This window comes from Catharus ustulatus, chromosome Z (assembly GCF_009819885.2).
Source record: "Catharus ustulatus isolate bCatUst1 chromosome Z, bCatUst1.pri.v2, whole genome shotgun sequence".
NCBI lineage: Eukaryota > Metazoa > Chordata > Aves > Passeriformes > Turdidae > Catharus > Catharus ustulatus.
Genome location: NC_046262.2, coordinates 26,175,110 through 26,192,572, shown reverse-complemented (window position 1 = coordinate 26,192,572; position 17,463 = coordinate 26,175,110). Strand labels below are relative to the sequence as shown.

The 17,463-nt window shown below is 40.0% G+C and overlaps 2 protein-coding genes across 2 annotated transcripts in view; one reads left to right on the top strand and one right to left on the bottom strand.

Annotated features, from left to right (window-relative positions):
- Window positions 1–191, bottom strand: part of MRPS27 (mitochondrial ribosomal protein S27) — a 50,152-nt gene extending 49,961 nt beyond the window's left edge. The window contains exon 1 of the mRNA XM_033085258.2: window positions 111–191. Coding sequence (XP_032941149.1) covers window positions 111–174 — 64 coding nt within the window. The 5' untranslated portion in view covers window positions 175–191. The remainder of the gene's footprint in view (window positions 1–110) is intronic.
- On the top strand, window positions 130–16,899 carry PTCD2 (pentatricopeptide repeat domain 2). Its single transcript, XM_033085257.1, is given in 11 exon segments — window positions 130–212; window positions 215–355; window positions 2,735–2,827; window positions 5,070–5,199; window positions 5,973–6,090; window positions 8,885–8,963; window positions 10,074–10,165; window positions 12,790–12,903; window positions 14,314–14,388; window positions 15,147–15,260; window positions 16,595–16,899. Coding segments are annotated over 11 exon segments (1,221 nt in total). The 5' UTR covers window positions 130–172; the 3' UTR covers window positions 16,820–16,899.
- The last annotated feature ends 564 nt before the right edge of the window (window positions 16,900–17,463 follow it).

The following is a 17,463-nucleotide window of genomic DNA, read 5'->3' as shown; positions in this document are numbered from 1 at the left end:
GAGTGAAGTCCCTACGCAGCATCCTGTCCCTACTCATGCTCCCCCACCGCAGCTGGCGGCAGCCACGACAACCAGCGCCGCGCCCCCCGCCCCGCCAGCAGCGCACCGACCTGGGGCCGCGCCGAGGGCGCTCCGGCTGCAGAGCACGGCGCGCCGGAGCACGGGGGCGGCCATGGCGCCGAGGCCGGAGGAGGCGGGAGGCGGCGCGGGGAGGCTGCGAGCGCCCCGCCCCGCGGGCCCGGCCGTGAGATGGCGGCGGTGCTGGCGGGCCGCTCCGGGCGGGCGGTGTGGGAGGCGGCGCGGCGCTCGGCGGTCTGCCTGCCCGCCCCGAGCGGTTGGGGCTGCGCGCCCGCAGGTACCGCGGGTTGTGCGGCGGGGGTGGGCGCTGGGATGCCCGGCTGGGGCGGGGGGCTGCCCGCTGCCCGCTGCCCGCTGCCCGGCGAGTACCGCAGTACTACAGCTCCCGGCAGGCCCGCTGGCCGCTGGCAGCTGTGTGCCTGACGGGAGCTGTAGTTCCTGCGGAATGACCCTGTCGGCGCGGGTGTCGCGGCGGGGAGCTCCGCGGTTTGCGCTGCGGTGGGCAGGCCGGGCTGGCGCGGCACAGGTGCCCCGCGGGGAGAGTTGGCGTTACAGAATCGGTGAAGCAATCACATAATGGCCTGGGTTGGAAGGGACCTTAAATATCATAACTGCGACGGCACACCTTCCACTAGACCACATTGCTCAGAGCCCCATCCAACCTGGCCCTGAGCTATCCACAGGATTGCTATCCACAGCTTCTCTGAGCAACTTACTCCACTGTCTCAGCACCCTCCCAGTAAAGAATTTCTTTCTCCTATCTCATCTAAACCTATTCTCTAGTCAGAGCCTCTGACTCCAGCTGAAGGCCATTCCCACGTGTCCTAGCACTACATGCCCTTGTGCGTGTTCCACTCCAGCTCTCTTGTAACCCCACTGAAGGGCTGCAATAAGGTCACTCCAGAGGTCAGCGAGTCTGCATGTCCCCTGCTTGCTGCTATATGGTGTTTTAAAAAAACCAACCAAACAAATGAACCTGCAGCTTCATAAACGTGTATTTATTCTGGGAGGATGATAGCCTTATCCAGACCCTGGGATTCAGAAGTAAGGAAAAAGGGGCACATGGAAAAGAGGTGTATGGCAGGGACCTCCCCAGCCTAGGCCCCAGCTGGGCTCCTGGCCCACTGTGCCAGCAGCGCTGAAAGTTTGGCTCAGGCTACATCTGTTATACCCCTCAACGACGTGTAAACCCCTTTCTCTGAGTGGTGCTCTGCCATCCCCTTCAGGGGCTGGCCAACTGGAGGGTTGCAGTGTGCCGGATGCTAATCAGGTTCGTTGAGTTCTCTGGGATAGCCTGCACCACCTGGACATGCCAGCTCTCATATCCATCTACCTCCTTTTTTCTTGGTGGTCCCTTTGGTTTTGAAACCTTTCTGTAAAACTTTAAGGTATGAATCTAAGGAAGCAGTACAATTCAGTAAATTGAATTCAAGAAGGATAAAATTCTGCTGCCCTACTGCCTCTGTTGACACTGTGATCATTGAGTGTCCATGATGTGTGGTGTCCTAGTCCCACCCCAGGCAGCAGCATGATTTCTGCACCAGCTTTGGAGAGGCCCATGACAAGGATAGTCTTTCAGTGCTCAACTGGCAGAGGTCTGTGGGAAGGAAATGGCAGTGTAATACAGGTCAATTTCATGCTGAATAAAATGTAATTGTTACCCATTGTAACTGTTTCAATTAAATTTAATGGATAAATGTGCCATTTAATGGATTTTTTTTTCTTCAGGTTTTATGAAGCATGTCTTTATCATGCTTCACTTGCTTAGAAAACAAGTGCTTTTATGTACATGACCAGTGATGTTTTCCTCGGGATATGCAGAATAAACAACCTAACTCAGTTCAATATTTGCTCTTACCCTTTCATGATTAGAGTAATTATTTTTAACCCAAAACCTTAAAATACTAGATTGCAACAGTGTAAGCTGTTATTGTGACTCTTTGTTACAATGTCAGTAGTTGCAAATAAAACTCCTCTGGACGCCTGTTTTTGTGACAGCGAAACCTTGACAAGAAGCTTTCAACACAGTACAGTTAATGTCAGCATGCAGAGTTACTTTTGACATTCTAGACTCAGTGACTGTCTTCTCTCTGATGTCTGTACTGCAGCAGAACATTATGAGTTCCCCGAGTGTTACTATAATCCAAATAATGTGCTTGTTGTTTTTATAAATTAATAAAATAAGGTTTTTTGTCTTCCTACTGCATTTGGAACTTCCAGAATGATTCATTTTATTGTAGCAAGGACAGCATTTGTGGGGTAAGCAGGTTGTGCCACTAGTGAATTATGTAAAACAAAGGAAAACAAGACAAATCCTTATAAAAGTAAAGAAGGGGGCAGGAATTTTGTGCAGAATCCTCTTGTGCCGTGGTTTAGTGGAGAGGAATTATAACTTCTAGTTTTTCTTTTGCACATCCAATAACTAGAAACTTCTTCATCCTTGTGCACATAAAGCTCTGGAAAGCTGTGACATATTTATTTGGGTTCTTTTGTCAGTGATGTGAGTAACTGCAGTTTTTGCAGTCTGCTTTTTAGTGTCATATCCCGATGGTCTGGCATCACACAGTTGTCAGTAATTCATACATACCACGTTCCTTACTATTAAATCATACAGTGTAACACAAAAGTCAACCTTTCTGTGTTTTTCTTCTGGCAGGGAAGCGGTATCTGCTAACAGAAGAAGATATAAAGTTGCAGGAATTTCAGCAGATGAAAGTGGCAATTAAAAATGAGCTTCATTGTAGTAAAGGTATACCATTTATTTCATAGTCACCACTTTAGCATGTCTTAGGAAACAAACAGTCAAAGTCATAATAATCTGACACCAATTGACCTCATTTAAAGAAACAAATATGCCTTCCTCTTGCAAGTGTTTTGTACTTAACATTATTGGAAGATCTGAAGCTTTGTAGAATGAAATGTAGTATTAATTATGCTGTGTTGAGAATATGTGTAGAGAAACTTTCATGTATGTAAGGTGTTTACCTGAAATGTTTGTGCCCTCACTTCCCCAACTTTGCTAGATAGCCTGATAGAAAAAACTGTCTACAGTGTACAAATCTTGCTTCAATTATAGTATCAGCTCAGAAAGTTCACACAAAACTAAGTAGTTACCTTACTATCCATGAAAGGGCTTTCACAGGGCTTTCTTAAATTTATTTTTAAAATTTGCTCTCTAAATTTTGTTAGCATATTTTTTTAGATTTTTTTTGTCTAATGTGAGTTCTCAGTTATTACACTCAATTCCAAATGATATATACTACTCAGAACATGAAAAACAAATCCATGTTTTCCAAATTAATGTAGGAGCAAGATCAGTGGAATTTTTCTGATTTTGTCATGCTGTTTAAAATGCATACAAATTCCTTTCTTTAAGAAACATAAATATAAAGCTGCCTTTATTACTTAAGAAAACAAGGTAAAACTCCTGGTTTATCATATGTGGGTGGGCTAGTGATACAAACTGACAACTGTTCCAAAGGTTGTAGAAGAGACAAATAGTCAAATCTAGGTTTATTCTCAGATAGAGAGGGAAGTAAAATCATCTTGATGTTTTTTCTGTATTAAGTGGAATTTAAATTGTGTAGTTGTAAGTCCTAATATCATTATATTTTCCTGGGATTATATTCTCATATTGTCATTTATTCAGTATAAACGATGTTGAGAAACATCAATTTTACTGCTGGGGGCGTCAATCATTCCTGTCCAAGCCGGTTAGTAGAAGTCAAATATTTTGCTTTATGGATCACAGTTCACATTCTGGTTTTGTGCAAACTATATCCTTAGAAAACTAATGAAAACATTGTTCCAATCACCTATTTGTCTGTATGTGTGTGCGGTTTCTGTATTGAGTGCTCAAGGTTACACTTGAAAGATGTGAAGAAGTTATTATGGCTAGTAATAAACTTGATTTAGAAAGTTTAGGGAAAGGAAGTAATAACTGTTATACAGAATATATAATTACTATCATTTGTTGTTGTTGTGAAGCAAGTATTAATTACAATTATTTTACAGTAGTTGTAATAGTTGTACCATAGCTGCAACAGTTATAGAGTCAGCTAGAATCATGTAAATACCATTCAGATCCCAAATATATTTGAAATTTCTGCACACTTTTGAACACATCAAGCCATGATACGTGCATACTTGTACATATGGGCTTCTCTGGCTTCACAGGCTTCAATTCTGCACTTCAGTCTTGAGTAGGGGCTCATATTTGCATGTTGCACCAAATTTGTATTAAGTAACTGTACACATTGTTTTCTGGGATGCCTACTTTGCACCTCTTGTACAGGTTACTAGCTTGGGAAGAGCAGTGACCCAGCAACTGCTGCAAAAAAGTACATTTCCCATCCCAAGATGGTGGCAGCACCATGAGAGGAACTGAGCTGCCAGGTGGTATATGTGATTTTAGTCTTGTGAAATTACTGACTGAAGGACTAGTCTGAAGGACTAGTATTTTTGCTTGCTTTGTTATAGGAAAATGTGCTGCATAGAGAACCCTCTCTTTTGAAGCAGAAGAGTAGCAACTCCAAGTTCATGGCTATTTAAAGAAATAGGTAGATTATGTGTGAAAGTCTTCATGTGTTCATGTGAAGAAATTTAAGTCTTCTTTATGAACAGTATTGAGTAGAAGTTCTTAGTCATTTGAATGCTTAGTGGAAATGGCTTTGTTCTCTTGCTTGCATTTTAGAAAAAGAACAAAAAAAGTTACAAAACTTTGTTCCTTGTTAAAACTTTTGTATTAGCTGATATGCTCCATAACATATATAGTGAAATTAAGTTCACAGTAAGCATCTCCTTGGTTTTCTAAGTTTGGCATACTTCATGGGGACACACTGGCATGCTTGCCTGTTAGAAGTTTTATGCAGTTTTCTTGGTGAAAAAACCAAGAATTCTGCTTCATTGAGTCTCCATGTTTCAGGTACCAGGTATGTAACTCAAGTAATGGAATTGTCTATAGACTGCTTCTGTATGTGTTTTATTTTCAGATCAATATTTTAAAAATATTAAAGAAAAATTAAAGAAAAATGGAATAATTCTCAAAAATGAATTAAAAAAATTGCTGCATTTATGTCAGACTTCATCTGATGTGGAACTAGCCAGAAAAGTTATTTACAGGTATTTTTAACAATCCAGGTAATATCCTTTTCTGTCTTTATCATTTTGCTTTTGTTAGATCATCCTAGGTTATAACTGCAGTTGAGGTCTTGGCCCTAATTCACTTGCAATATGCATGGTTAATCCCTTAATTTAAAGCTGTATTTTTATTTAAATACTTCGGATCTTCCAACGCTTTAGAAACTCTCAGGTCAGAGTGGAGTTAAGCTATGGACGCAAAGTGGTGTCATATGGTTTGGTGAACCAGAGAGAAAAATTATCCCACAGCTGTGAGGCAGAGGTGTTTTGGGATATTTCCAGCCAATACATGCCTGATTATAAACTGGCTTGCAACCAGTAGTCAGTAACAGGAGGTTTTGTGAATGGAAACTTTCCCAGAAAGTACAATATAGGTGAAATGCTTTATGTTTTTGTTGGGGTATTTTAGCAGGTACTGCTGCTAAAATAAACTACTGCAACTTTCTTTGCTGTTGTTCCATGAAAAGAAGGTAAAGTAGCTTGGAATTTTCAAGGTAGAGACCCATTCTATTATTTATCCAATAAAGGTTACTTTATTGGTAATAAAAGAGATTATTTATTACCAGTTAATTTATTTGTTTGATCAAAACAATAATTTTCCTTAAAATTAATTTCCTGTTATCTAAGTGTCTTTGGCTGCAGATGGGAAAGTGTGCCTCTGTCATTGCACCTACTTATCTTGCTGTCTATTTAAAGGTGTTCTCCCTTGGCAAATTCCATGCCCTGTGTGATTAATTTTTTAATCTTTCCCATAGGTACCATGAACAGAATGGAATCACAGCCTTACATAGTTTTAAATTTGGGCCACTCTTTATGAGACTGTGTTTTGAGCTAGACCTTGAAAGACCTGCAGTAGAGCTTATTAAAGATCAGGTAATTCCCTTGTATATATTAAAAATATTGTTGTTCTTATTATTAGTCAAATACGAATAATGGTATGCTACACATGAGCCTTGCTAAACTGATGGACTTGAAGATGTGTTGCAGTAACAAGGATGTCTATGACATTAATGTAGGTGTGCAGATTACGTGGCTTTTGTTTTAACACATTAATTAAAAGGAAATTACAGTAGTTTCACGAATACAAGCCGCACGGACTATAAGCCGCACCCCCGGTGCCTCGACAATGTTGCTGTCTTTGTCAATAGATAAGCCGCACCCCGAATATTAGCCGCACTTTCGTTCGTAGCGAGAATCCGTGCGCAGCTTTCACAAATTGGCCAATTAGTAACAGGATCGCGGCATAGCGGGCTTTACTGGCTCAGGGTGGGGCCAGGAAGGCTCGGCCCGCTCATGGTTGCCGACGGGGCCGGCCGGGTGGTGCTGCAGCCGCCGCCGGGCTCACTGGCCCCCCTCTCCCGTCAGCACTGCCTCGCTGCCGCGTTTGCTCGTCCTGCCGGCGGGCCAGCCGCCGCCGCCGCTGCGAGGCACGCCGGCCGCCCTGCTGCTGCGTTTACTCGCCCTGCCGGCGGGCCGGCCCCCGCCGCCGCTGCGAGGCACGCCGGCCGCCCTGCTGCTGCGTTTACTTGCCCTGCTGGCGGGCCAGCCGCCGCCGCCGCTGCCAGGCTCGCCGGCCGCCCCCTCCCGTCTGCACCACCGCCGCGTTTGCTCGCCCTGGCCGGCACTGTAGGCCCCCGCACCGCCAGGCACCCCCACGCTGCTGGCCCCGATTCTGCTGGGCTTCCCCCGCTGCCAGGCAGCCCCACCCGCCGGCCTTCCTGCTTCTGCCATGCTCCCCTGCACTGCTAGCCCCAGTTCTCCCGGGCTCCCCCACCCTGCTGGCCCGGGCTCTGCCGCCCCCCCTGCCCCGCCCTGCTGGCTCAGGCTCAGCCGCCCGCCCCCCGCACTGCTGGCCCCGCCTCTGCCAGGCTTTCCCACCTCTGCCGGGGCCGGCCGGGCTCCAGCTTGGCTTGGGGCTACCGCAGGCTCTCACTTCCGTGTTGGCAGCTTTTAGAATATTGTCCATGTATTAGCCGCCCTCGAATATTAGCCGCACTTCCAGGTTTCCACCAAACTTTTGGTCAAATTGGTGCGGCTTGTATTCGTGAAATTACTGTAAATATTAGTTTGGTTATTTTATTTCTGTATGATTGCATCATTTGAATAAAAATTGAATTGAAAGTATTGATGAAAGAATAATTACTTAAATGAATATAGGTGATGCATGTTTTCCTGGATCCTGTGTTGCACTAAATCTTGGAAATGAGCACTTGTGAATTTTTCTGTGGTAGTCCTCTGAAATATCTTGAATTACTTGCACCAACACGTTCACTGTGTTGCTCTGCACTTTAGTCTCTCTCTGAACCCTGTGGAAGTGGTATGATACTCATCAGCTCGGGAACTTGACCATTTTAGTGCAGAAGAAACTGTAGGACTTGTTTCTGAACATTTCTAAAATTCTGTGTGCTCTATTGTGGCAAGATAACAATCAGATCCAGTGTGTACAATGTTGTGACTTCAAAAATGTCTGACAACCAGAGAAAATCTTGCTGATATTAATTCATTAAGGCATGAGATATGTCTAGCCAGAAATGGGTAGAATTGCTACTATTCTTCAGTTAGGCATGTGTCAGAAAGGGGATATGTGGTTTTCTTTTTTGGTCCCCGATGGTATTTGCCAGGTCTGGAGAGTGCTAACATGCAGCTATCTCTCAGAAAACTCAGATTTCATCAGCCGAGAAAGACTGGAGGCCTACTTGACGATTTCCACAAGAGTTTATTTCATGTGAAGGGTGGTCAAGCAGGGATTCTCCCAGAACAAAGGGCAGACAGCTATATTTATAGGTTCAGGGAGGATTCAAACTACAACCAATAAAAGTTTATACAAGGAACAGCATCCAATCTAAGTGAGAAGTTCTAAAGGTGAACTGACCAATTACACATCCTAATTTCTAACCAATTATCTTCTAAAGTGTTAGGAGAGTGACCAAATTCTTAAGGAATTTGGCTCAACCTTGGTATCTAGGATACCTTATCTATTATAGCAAGTTCCAGGGGCCAGGGGAAGATGACTTTGGAGGAATTGTATCATCCACAGCCATATGTAGTTTTTATTTCTGTTTGAGTGTTTTTTTAATTGGAATCTGTATCACTGAGACAGGAACTGCTGTATTTCTAGTATGTAGTAACTAGTGGATAGCAAGGTATGGTAATGCTTCTCCAGATTCTGCTGCAGAAACTCGATACCTCTGATATTTTATTTGTCTATTCCCAACACATAGTGTGATTGAAATGAAACATAAAATTTAATTCCTCTCTCTTCTGCTACTCTTACCATCATCACTCCAGCTTTTTTGCTGATCTTTTGATATTAAGATTAGCAGAGAATTCATTCAATTTCGTGGTGGTGGTACTTTACCCCAAAGATATTGTTCACAGCTTCAAGCTGTCAGTGACTTGTGCTTCCATTGACTTACAGATCATTAAAAAAATTATAGTGGGATTCTCTGGGAAATTTCTGCTTATTTTCATGAACTTTAGACCATAATGAGTCACTGGTATTAGACATCGTTTGACAAAGAGCTAGGCAGTCTGGGAACCCAGAGAGTTAAATGCAGAACTTAAAACAATGAGACTTATTCCAGTAGGAAGACCTGCTAAATGCTTTGCACAGTAAGACTCTTCACTGTCCTGACTTTTTTTAATGCTTTTTCTATCTCCTCTCCAGAATTTGCATGGTTTTTTCTCAGACAGTACATCATTCCATATTTTGATGACTATCTTGTTTAAAAAGGGCCATTTTGAAAGTAAGTGCTGTATTTGCTAAGGCAAATTAATTTTGGGGAGGATACTTCTCACTGTAACTGGTGTGTGGGTATGTGTATATATATATGTATTTGCTGACTGGATGTAGTTTTAGATGGCCAAACATCATGTAAATAACTGTGGATGTGAATGAGTTGCACTAGAGTGTGTAATAAAAATTGAAGGGTTATTTGTTTCATACTTCCCACAGAATTCTTGCCATTCAAGTTCCACAGAACTGTTATCCAAGAGAGCTTTTTCCCCAAACCCTCTTCACTAAAGTGTTACTTTTCTTTACTTCGTAATTTCCCATAGCAATTTTTTCCTCTTTATTCAAAATCCGGTTTATGTGAGCTTTGGAATGTTAATTTTCTCAACAATTCTTTTTCTCCATTCTGCATTTGTGTCAGAGCAAGGAAGAGTACTTTTTTCCCCCAAAACCATATTGTGTTCTTCTCTTGGTTTGTCTTACTTGTGTCCTCACACAGAGTGGTTACTGTGGTGTAGAAGTCCTGTGCTTCAAGTAAGTTTCGTCCTTTGTGAAGACAAGGGGAAATCATTTGACCTAACTTAAAAGAGTTTCCATGAGAAAACTTAAAAACTTTTCTGGCAAATCCCTTTATTTGATAATTGATGAACACATAATGACCAGTCTCTTAACATTTGGCAAATTTAAGTCCAGCAGTGCTAAGAGTTGACATTGAGCCGCTGTAAAAGAAACCTAGATCAGGACCTAAATGCAGCATTGTGAAATGGACCATTTGATTTAATGAGGAGATGCTATGTAGTCTGCCTACAGTGGTGGAAGCTTTCTGGGCAGTTAGGAGCAATGAAGGTGGCTTTGTCAACAATATAGAATTTAGTTTTCAATTTTCATATAAAAATAATAGAAGAATAAAACCATGTGCTAGTGTAAACTGAAAACCTCCTTGCTAAGTTGAAAGAGATCCAAATGACCCTGTGTTAAACTTTTTGAATTTTTCAAATAACAGATTTCAGTTCACATTCATATTTTCAAATAAACTTATTGATCTGAATTGTTTATTTTTTTTCAGTTATGAGAGGTACAGCCTTAAATTTGTGAAGTGAGTAACACCAGTATATTTTGATAGGTGCTTTGGAAGTTCTGGTAGAAATGAAAAAACAAGGTATACCTTTCAACAAACAAACCTATCTACTTGCAGTTGCAATATGCTATAAACTGGTAAGTATTATGAATGCAAAAGTGCTTGAAATACTTTCTCTATCTCTTCTTTTTTTTTTTTAATTTTAAATTTTTGATTTTTTGAGGGTTTCCATATTTTCCCTGTCATGATTTTTTTATCTAGTGCATGTATTTTAAACATGTGTAAGTCCTAAGGTGCTTCATAGTGCATTATATCGTGCACATACACAGACATGAGCATTAAGGAACATATTTAGTACAGCCTTTGATTACCTTAGAGTATTTTTCTCTGTCAGCATCTCTTCAGCCTCAGTATTGTTTTATAGTCTCATTTCCTTAAGGCATGTACGTGATATGTTTTGTTTGCCAGACATCCCCTCCAATCCATTTCTCCCCTCTCCCTACAAGCAGTCTTGAACCATTTCTATAATTGTACACAAATTTTACAAGGAATAGACTTGTAATCTCTTCCTTATACTCCTGATGAAAATGGGCAGCTGAATGGAAAAAAGAAACATAAATTAATGCATTTAGGTAAACAAGCAGCCCCTTGAACTTACCTGTATGTTTAGCTCAAAGAAAAAGAGCATGAGCATGGTAAGAAACTAGAATACATCAGTTCTAGTGGGTGTTTTCTTAGAACTGTTTCCTTTTCATAGCAAAGTGAGATCCCAGAACTTTTTTGTTTTGATCTTTCTCTCCAGATTTGAGACAGTTATGCACTTTGAAATTTTAATGTGAACCTTTCCTAAACTCATTTGGAAACCTTTTCTCATCTTTTATAAAGATGCTAGCTAGGGAAAAAAGTTATACCACTAGATTAAACTTCCTCAGGTTTCTCAGCTAACCGTGCAATGAAACTGGCCATATGTGATAACAAGGAGTTAGACTAAAATGGTACCTCAGCAGTAGCTTATATGGTTTTTTTGAAATTCTCAGTTCTAATGAATTAAGCTGCCTTCAGGTCTGTTGTAACTTCTTTCCTAAAATCTTCTCAAGATTTTGTGGCATGGCCTGCAGTTAAAACACTGGGATCCAAGGATATGCAACAGAAATAGGTTTCCAAGTCTTCTTTTTCTTCTACTTCTGTCCCTACTTATGTTTTCAAAGAGAATCTGACCCATTATTACTATTGATAAAAATGGAGGGGGAGATGATTCTACACTATTACCTGGTTGAATTGAATAGTCACAATAAATTTCTGGGGCTTTTTTACAAAGGTAAAATACTATCAATGGGGGAATACTATCAATGGGGGAATAAGTAGTAACCCTTTATGCACAAAAGAGGATTAGGTGGAGCTCTGTTAAAAACTTAATCTGTTGATTCATCTCTTAGGAGGAGGAGAAGGAGAAAAAATGAAGCTCAAAGTTGCTTTTTCTCATGATGCAAGATAAGACATGTCAGAAAAAATCTTGAAGTATCTTCAAGATGCAGTACTCAAATAATAGAAATAACAGTACTGGTATCATTTAAAGTCTTGCTGGATTTTTTACCATTCTTGATCTCTTTTGAATAACCTTGCCAGAGACGAGTACAGAAAAATGTACAAGGCTTAAAGCTCAGATTATTTCCCATGGATAAACAAAGGAATTAATGTTTAAGCTTTGCACAGAGATAATTTTGAGGTCAACTCTAAAACACTTCTGGGATGATTTCAGTCACTGTAAGGCTCTACCATACTCTGAAGTAACAGATGGTCTTTCTTTTAGTGCAGGAAAGAGCTATAGGCCTTTTGATCATAACAAAGTATTTATATAATAATAATAATCAGTCTTCTGGTGGTCAAAATGCTTCTAAATTTTCAAAGAAGATATTATAAACCATATTTTGCAGGAATGACACTTTGAATACTAGGAACAGAAATCAGCACCAAATCTGAGGTGATACCACTTGCTACAAAACCTTCCTCCTGCCAGCTTTTAGGTTTGACAGATACTATTTTGTTGAGGATCCAGTCAGTTCCAGTCATAATTTCCTGGGTGAACAGCATTGATTTGGAAAGCTGATAGTTTTAGAGGTAGCACACAGCTAAACTCATTGCCTTTTACTATCCCCTGTTGAAAATTCTCAGCGATAATGGAAGCCTTCTGAGTTGGAAAAAGGAAAATATCTAAGCTGTAATATTAGAATATATACTTTGGAAACATTTTTCAAGAATTAGTCCTTAAGAGAGGCTGAATGTTCAAATTCACACATACACAGATTTCTTTAGTGGAATGGTACTTAATAGTTTAAAGTTTAGAAAGTGTTGATTTTCAGTAACTATCTAATGTAGCTTTTATAATAAAGTAACAATAAAAATAAAACCTTCCTTCCTGGTTTAGAAATTATTTGGAAGTGAAAATACAAATGTGTGTTTGTTCAATATACTGTTGGGGCTGTTTCATCTGTTGCAGACACCCAAGTAGTTAGGGCACAAGGTATAGTTGTTAAAATAATATTTTTTTTTACCCTCCTGTGACTTCGATTACCATATTTTGATGTTGTGTTTCTCAGAAAGTGCTTCACTGAATCTGCTGGGTTGGGTTCAGATACATATTGCCTTTGTGATTGTACAGTATGTTGACTTCTGAATACCTTCTGAATATGATTGCAGGTGCTTATAGTCCTTCCAGGTAACCAGAATAACAAGCACAACTTTCTCTGGTATTTCTATGCAGGGCAACCCAGAGTCTTCCAAAATCTCTGCGAGACTGCTTGAAGAAGCACAGCTAAGAGGTGTCATGGTACCACTGCGAGCATATTGCTTTGCAGTGGCAGCTGCTCTCAAGCAGGTACAAGTCTCTTTGTTTCCAGTTGTGCCTGGGTCTCTGTAGAGAGAGAGGTACTCCCTAGTTGGTGAAAGGAAGTTGACATTGAGAAAGCATAACTGTGTCATAGCTTCAAGTATTGGAACTTCTAGGCTCCTGAAACAGTAGGATTATAGACAATCCTCACACAAATTGAATATGGAAGTTTGTAAATCTAAACATATGTCTTGAGTCTAATGTACATATATTTTGTGACAATGCCATCTAGAATATTAAAAAATTAGAGAGTTAGGCCAACAGTGTCACAATGGATCTAGTCCTGCGGATACTGCTATTAGTGGTAATTCCCTTTAAATAAAGGGAATTTAAAAGGATGATTTAAAGCATTTGTGCAATCATCTCTTTTAAATGTTTGTCTTGGAAAGAAGACTACAAGGCTTTGATGTGTATTTCCCTACTGCTGGGGAGGTGGACTTTCTCTACAACATGTTTCTGCCTGGAAAGGTTTTGCTATACTTCACATGCCTAAGTACTGATATGAAGAGGCTCTCAGGCAGCCCAGGGTGCAAAATGGAGAATAACTATTAGGAAATTCTAAACTTTGGAGTAAAGTTTGGATTTCCTCTACCATTAATTTGTGTAAACAGGTTGGGTATGTCCTGAACCTTCTTTGTTTCATGTTAAAACAGAGGTCAGAGACACTGGAAGTGCTATAAATTTGATCTTACAAATTTGAATGAATGGAGTAGAGTTGTTAAAAGTTTCTATGCACTATGTGGTCTTTTTTGCTCTCTCTATGAATGGAAACACTGAAAAATAGTGTAATTGAAAAAATTTTATTCATGTATACAATGACATGATGAAATTCTTGTTTTGCAAATGGAATAATGCTCCACATTACATTTGATTGTTCCTTAAGCTGAATTAATTTTGGCAGCACTTCTTGCTGTAAGTAAGATGTTTCTTGATCCCAAGTAACATTGCTTGGTCTAGTAAATGTCAGCGTAACATTTACTGTCTATGCAAATCAATTGATGAAATAAATACAGTACTGTAAATATGTATGTCCAAAAGGTTAGAAGGGCTGGGGAGGATAAATATACAGAGTAACATATATTTCATTACTCTGACGTGTTGTACTGAGCATGTGTGTAAACCTTACATCTTTCAGGTGATCTCATGCTCAATGGTGGTTGCATGTTACAGACACACACATGCAGTACTAAAGAGCCAGGTGACATGGGAACTCCAGCATGGGGTATTCCTTTTGCAGACTGGGTGCTGTTTGGTGTTTGCTATGGGTCTTGGTAAAGGGGTTCTAGATGCTGCTTTATGATTTATTGAAAAGTTGTGAAGGACTGTTGTTTTTCTTTTATCGTACAAGTTTTTGACACATGTATGACTATTTTTTTAATATTTATGATTCTTTCCCAGAATGATGTAGCACAAGCCAAATTTTATTGTTCCCAGATAATGAGAACAGAGAACAAACTCTACAATAATCTTAAAGTGAGTATGCTTGCCTTGTATTAAAATCTTGCAGAGTATGCTACACTGACCAATAAACTCTCAAGTGCAGAGTAACAGAAGATCAGCCTCTTACTAGCACAGGCATGTGTTCATAGTGTTGCCGAGTTTGTTTTTGAGCCAACAGACGATTTCTGTCTGTTGGATTACTTACATTCTGAACTGTTAACAATCTCTACCTACTTTTTAAAGTCCCTTCCCACCACAGGTGGGAAGGTAAAGTAGACCAATCCTACATCTGTGAGCATAGACCCAAGAACAATTTCTAGTTATGACTTTTGCTTTCTAGCTCTAAAAGATTTTAAAAATCCAGCTGCAAGTATATACTCTGCCCACTTCAGGCCTCCTTCGGCCCTGCGAACTGTATCCACATGTGTACATACAACAGGTTTTTGTTGTGAAGTCTACAGTCTGGGAGAAAGTCTTCATGTGCTGTATAAGTGACCTCTAAACTGCGGTAAAAACCACTTTATTCAAGAGCAGGTAGTGCAGCTCTATCAGAGGAGCTCTAGCTCAAGCCTCACCCTTCCTTTCCAGGTCTCAGCTGGTAAAAAACCCCAAACATTTGAGGAAATTATCATTCCATCTCTTTCTTTGCAATGGATGGATTTTTCTCCGTGCACTATTTGGAAATGGATTTTTCCCTGCTTTGCTTCATGCCTTCCTCAAACACTTTTGTAAAAATTTGCTTTCTTATGCTATATCCTATTTGTGTGGTGTGTTTTTATTGTATTTTTAAGGTCCTTGTCCAGCTCAGATCTGGTTTACTAAAAGAAGTAATAAATACGTTAGAGGCAGCAGTGGAAGTAGATACTCCTCCCTTTGTGAAAAGAACTGAGTTTTCTGAGCAGGTGGTAAGTATACAGTCATGGTACTGGGCTGAGCCATGGCAATGGTGGTTCACCTACAGAACTTCAGGTGCCTGAGTTTGCCCTGCTGTAGTTGTTTGGGCTCTGATGCATTCCAATACCAAAACAGCTGGCTGGCTTCCTCTGCGCTTGGACAAAACACTTAGCTGTTCACTTCATTTTATTGTGGATCTTGCTTCTAGAAGCTCTTATTGCATCTGAATGTAGATCACACTGTCCCTAGTGACATTAAATGGTTTAATCCCTTGCCTCCTATGCTATTTTTATTTCATATGAAATGAGAATAAAGTTTCTGGTAACAGCGATATTGTTAGGTTGGTAATATATGAAAGAACTATGACACTGTAGAGGGAAGTGTGATATGGGAGATTGTAGCCTTTGCTATTTAACTATGTTTTACTGTGAAAACTGATTTTTATGGTCTTGCACAATAAGAAGGCTTCCTTCTTATTTTTGCCTCTCTCAGTTTGTCAGCATTGGTGCTGCTTTTCTTAAAGCTTATGTAGTGTATTCATTTTGGATATGCCTGTAGAACAAGACATTTAAGACTGTGTTAATAATTAAATACTTAGTCTTTCACTGCTGCTGTTTAAACAAAATTAACAACTAATATGCAAAATAATAAATTTTAGGAGAAGGGGAGGGCCAACCTTTCAAGACATGGCCCATATATATTTACTGCCATGTTGAAAAGAAATTCTTTAGGCAGCATTTCTTTTTGTAAACCCATTGCAATAAGTGTTACATGCATTAGTGTTGTATTTTGACTTTGGGAAATTTTTAGCTGCCAAAGGAAGATTAAACATTAGTCCTAATTGTCCCCTTCCACAAAAGTTCGTTGAAAATAGTATTTTTAAGGGATTTACTTAACACTTGAGCTCATACTCTTGTGGATGAGAACTTCTCAGTCTTCTATAGTCTGAATTTTATGGATTTGTACTGTACTGTGCATTTACGAAGATACATAATAGTAATTAGAACTGTGCTGATCTGGAAAGTAGATTCCAGGAAGCAATTACGTTTCCTGGATTTAAATAGAAAATAATTGTGTTTGTCTCTGCTAGGACTGAAAATAGGATTGTACAACTTGAGAGAAGTTTTAAATCTAATAAACTCTATTTAATAGATAACCAGTGCCTTTCCACTATTTTGTGGTGACGCATAATGTACTCTTCATAAAACCCTCATCTTATGAGTCATTGCCTTAGCCATCTATCTTACACTGTGCTTTTTTTGAGTTACTGCTTTTCTGCAGTGTGGTGGTAGAATGAGAACTCCACTTGCTGAACTGTAACAATCTATCATTTTCTCTTCCTTAGCTGGCTACAGTCAGGGAAAAGATGGAGGAGAACCCTGACCTTTCTGTCAAATTAGGAGATATTTATACGAAACTACAAGCTTCAGGACGGATAACCACATGCACACTGGAAGACATGCTTTTCCAGATTCCTAGTTCAAAGAAGACCACTGCAAAGCATTTAAATCAGAAACAATTGGGCTATCAGGGTGCTAATCCATTTTGGTCAAATCTGTTGTTAGAATAGTTCAGTCTTTGATGCCAAACTGAACTGCTGATAGCATCTCTTATAATCCGGGTTCAAATAAAATATCTTTCCCCTTTTTACACAGTGAGCAGTTTTAAGTTGTTCATATAAAATTTCATTTTAAATACAGATCATGTAGCTTCTGTGTTTCAATTTTGATCCTAAGAACAACATGGTGGATATTTGTGTGTTCTTCAGAAATGAGAGTGATATAAAGCTTTGACTTAGGCTCTTGTATCAGCATTTTCCTGTGCTAAATATTCTGGAAGTGAATGGATGGAAGTGAGCAAAGCAAGCGAAGTGATATGTGTATCTGACTTGATTTCTCTGATTCATGAGAAGAATGTAATGTTCTGATTGAAAGGATAGAGCCAGGCAAGAGTCCAGATAAAAGAGCATGAAGTGCTTGAACTGTTAATTCAAAGTCTGTGGATCTCAAGACAATTAGGGGGAAGCAGGCATATTTTGTTCACTTTAATATCTTTTTCTTCTAAAGTAAAATGTTAGTACAGTAATTTCACGAATACAAGCCGCAGCAATTTAACAAAAATTTTGGTGGAAACCCAGAAGTGCGGCTAATAGTCGGGGGCGGCTAATATGTGAATAATTTTCTGACATTTACAACCCCAGACATGCCAGCCAAG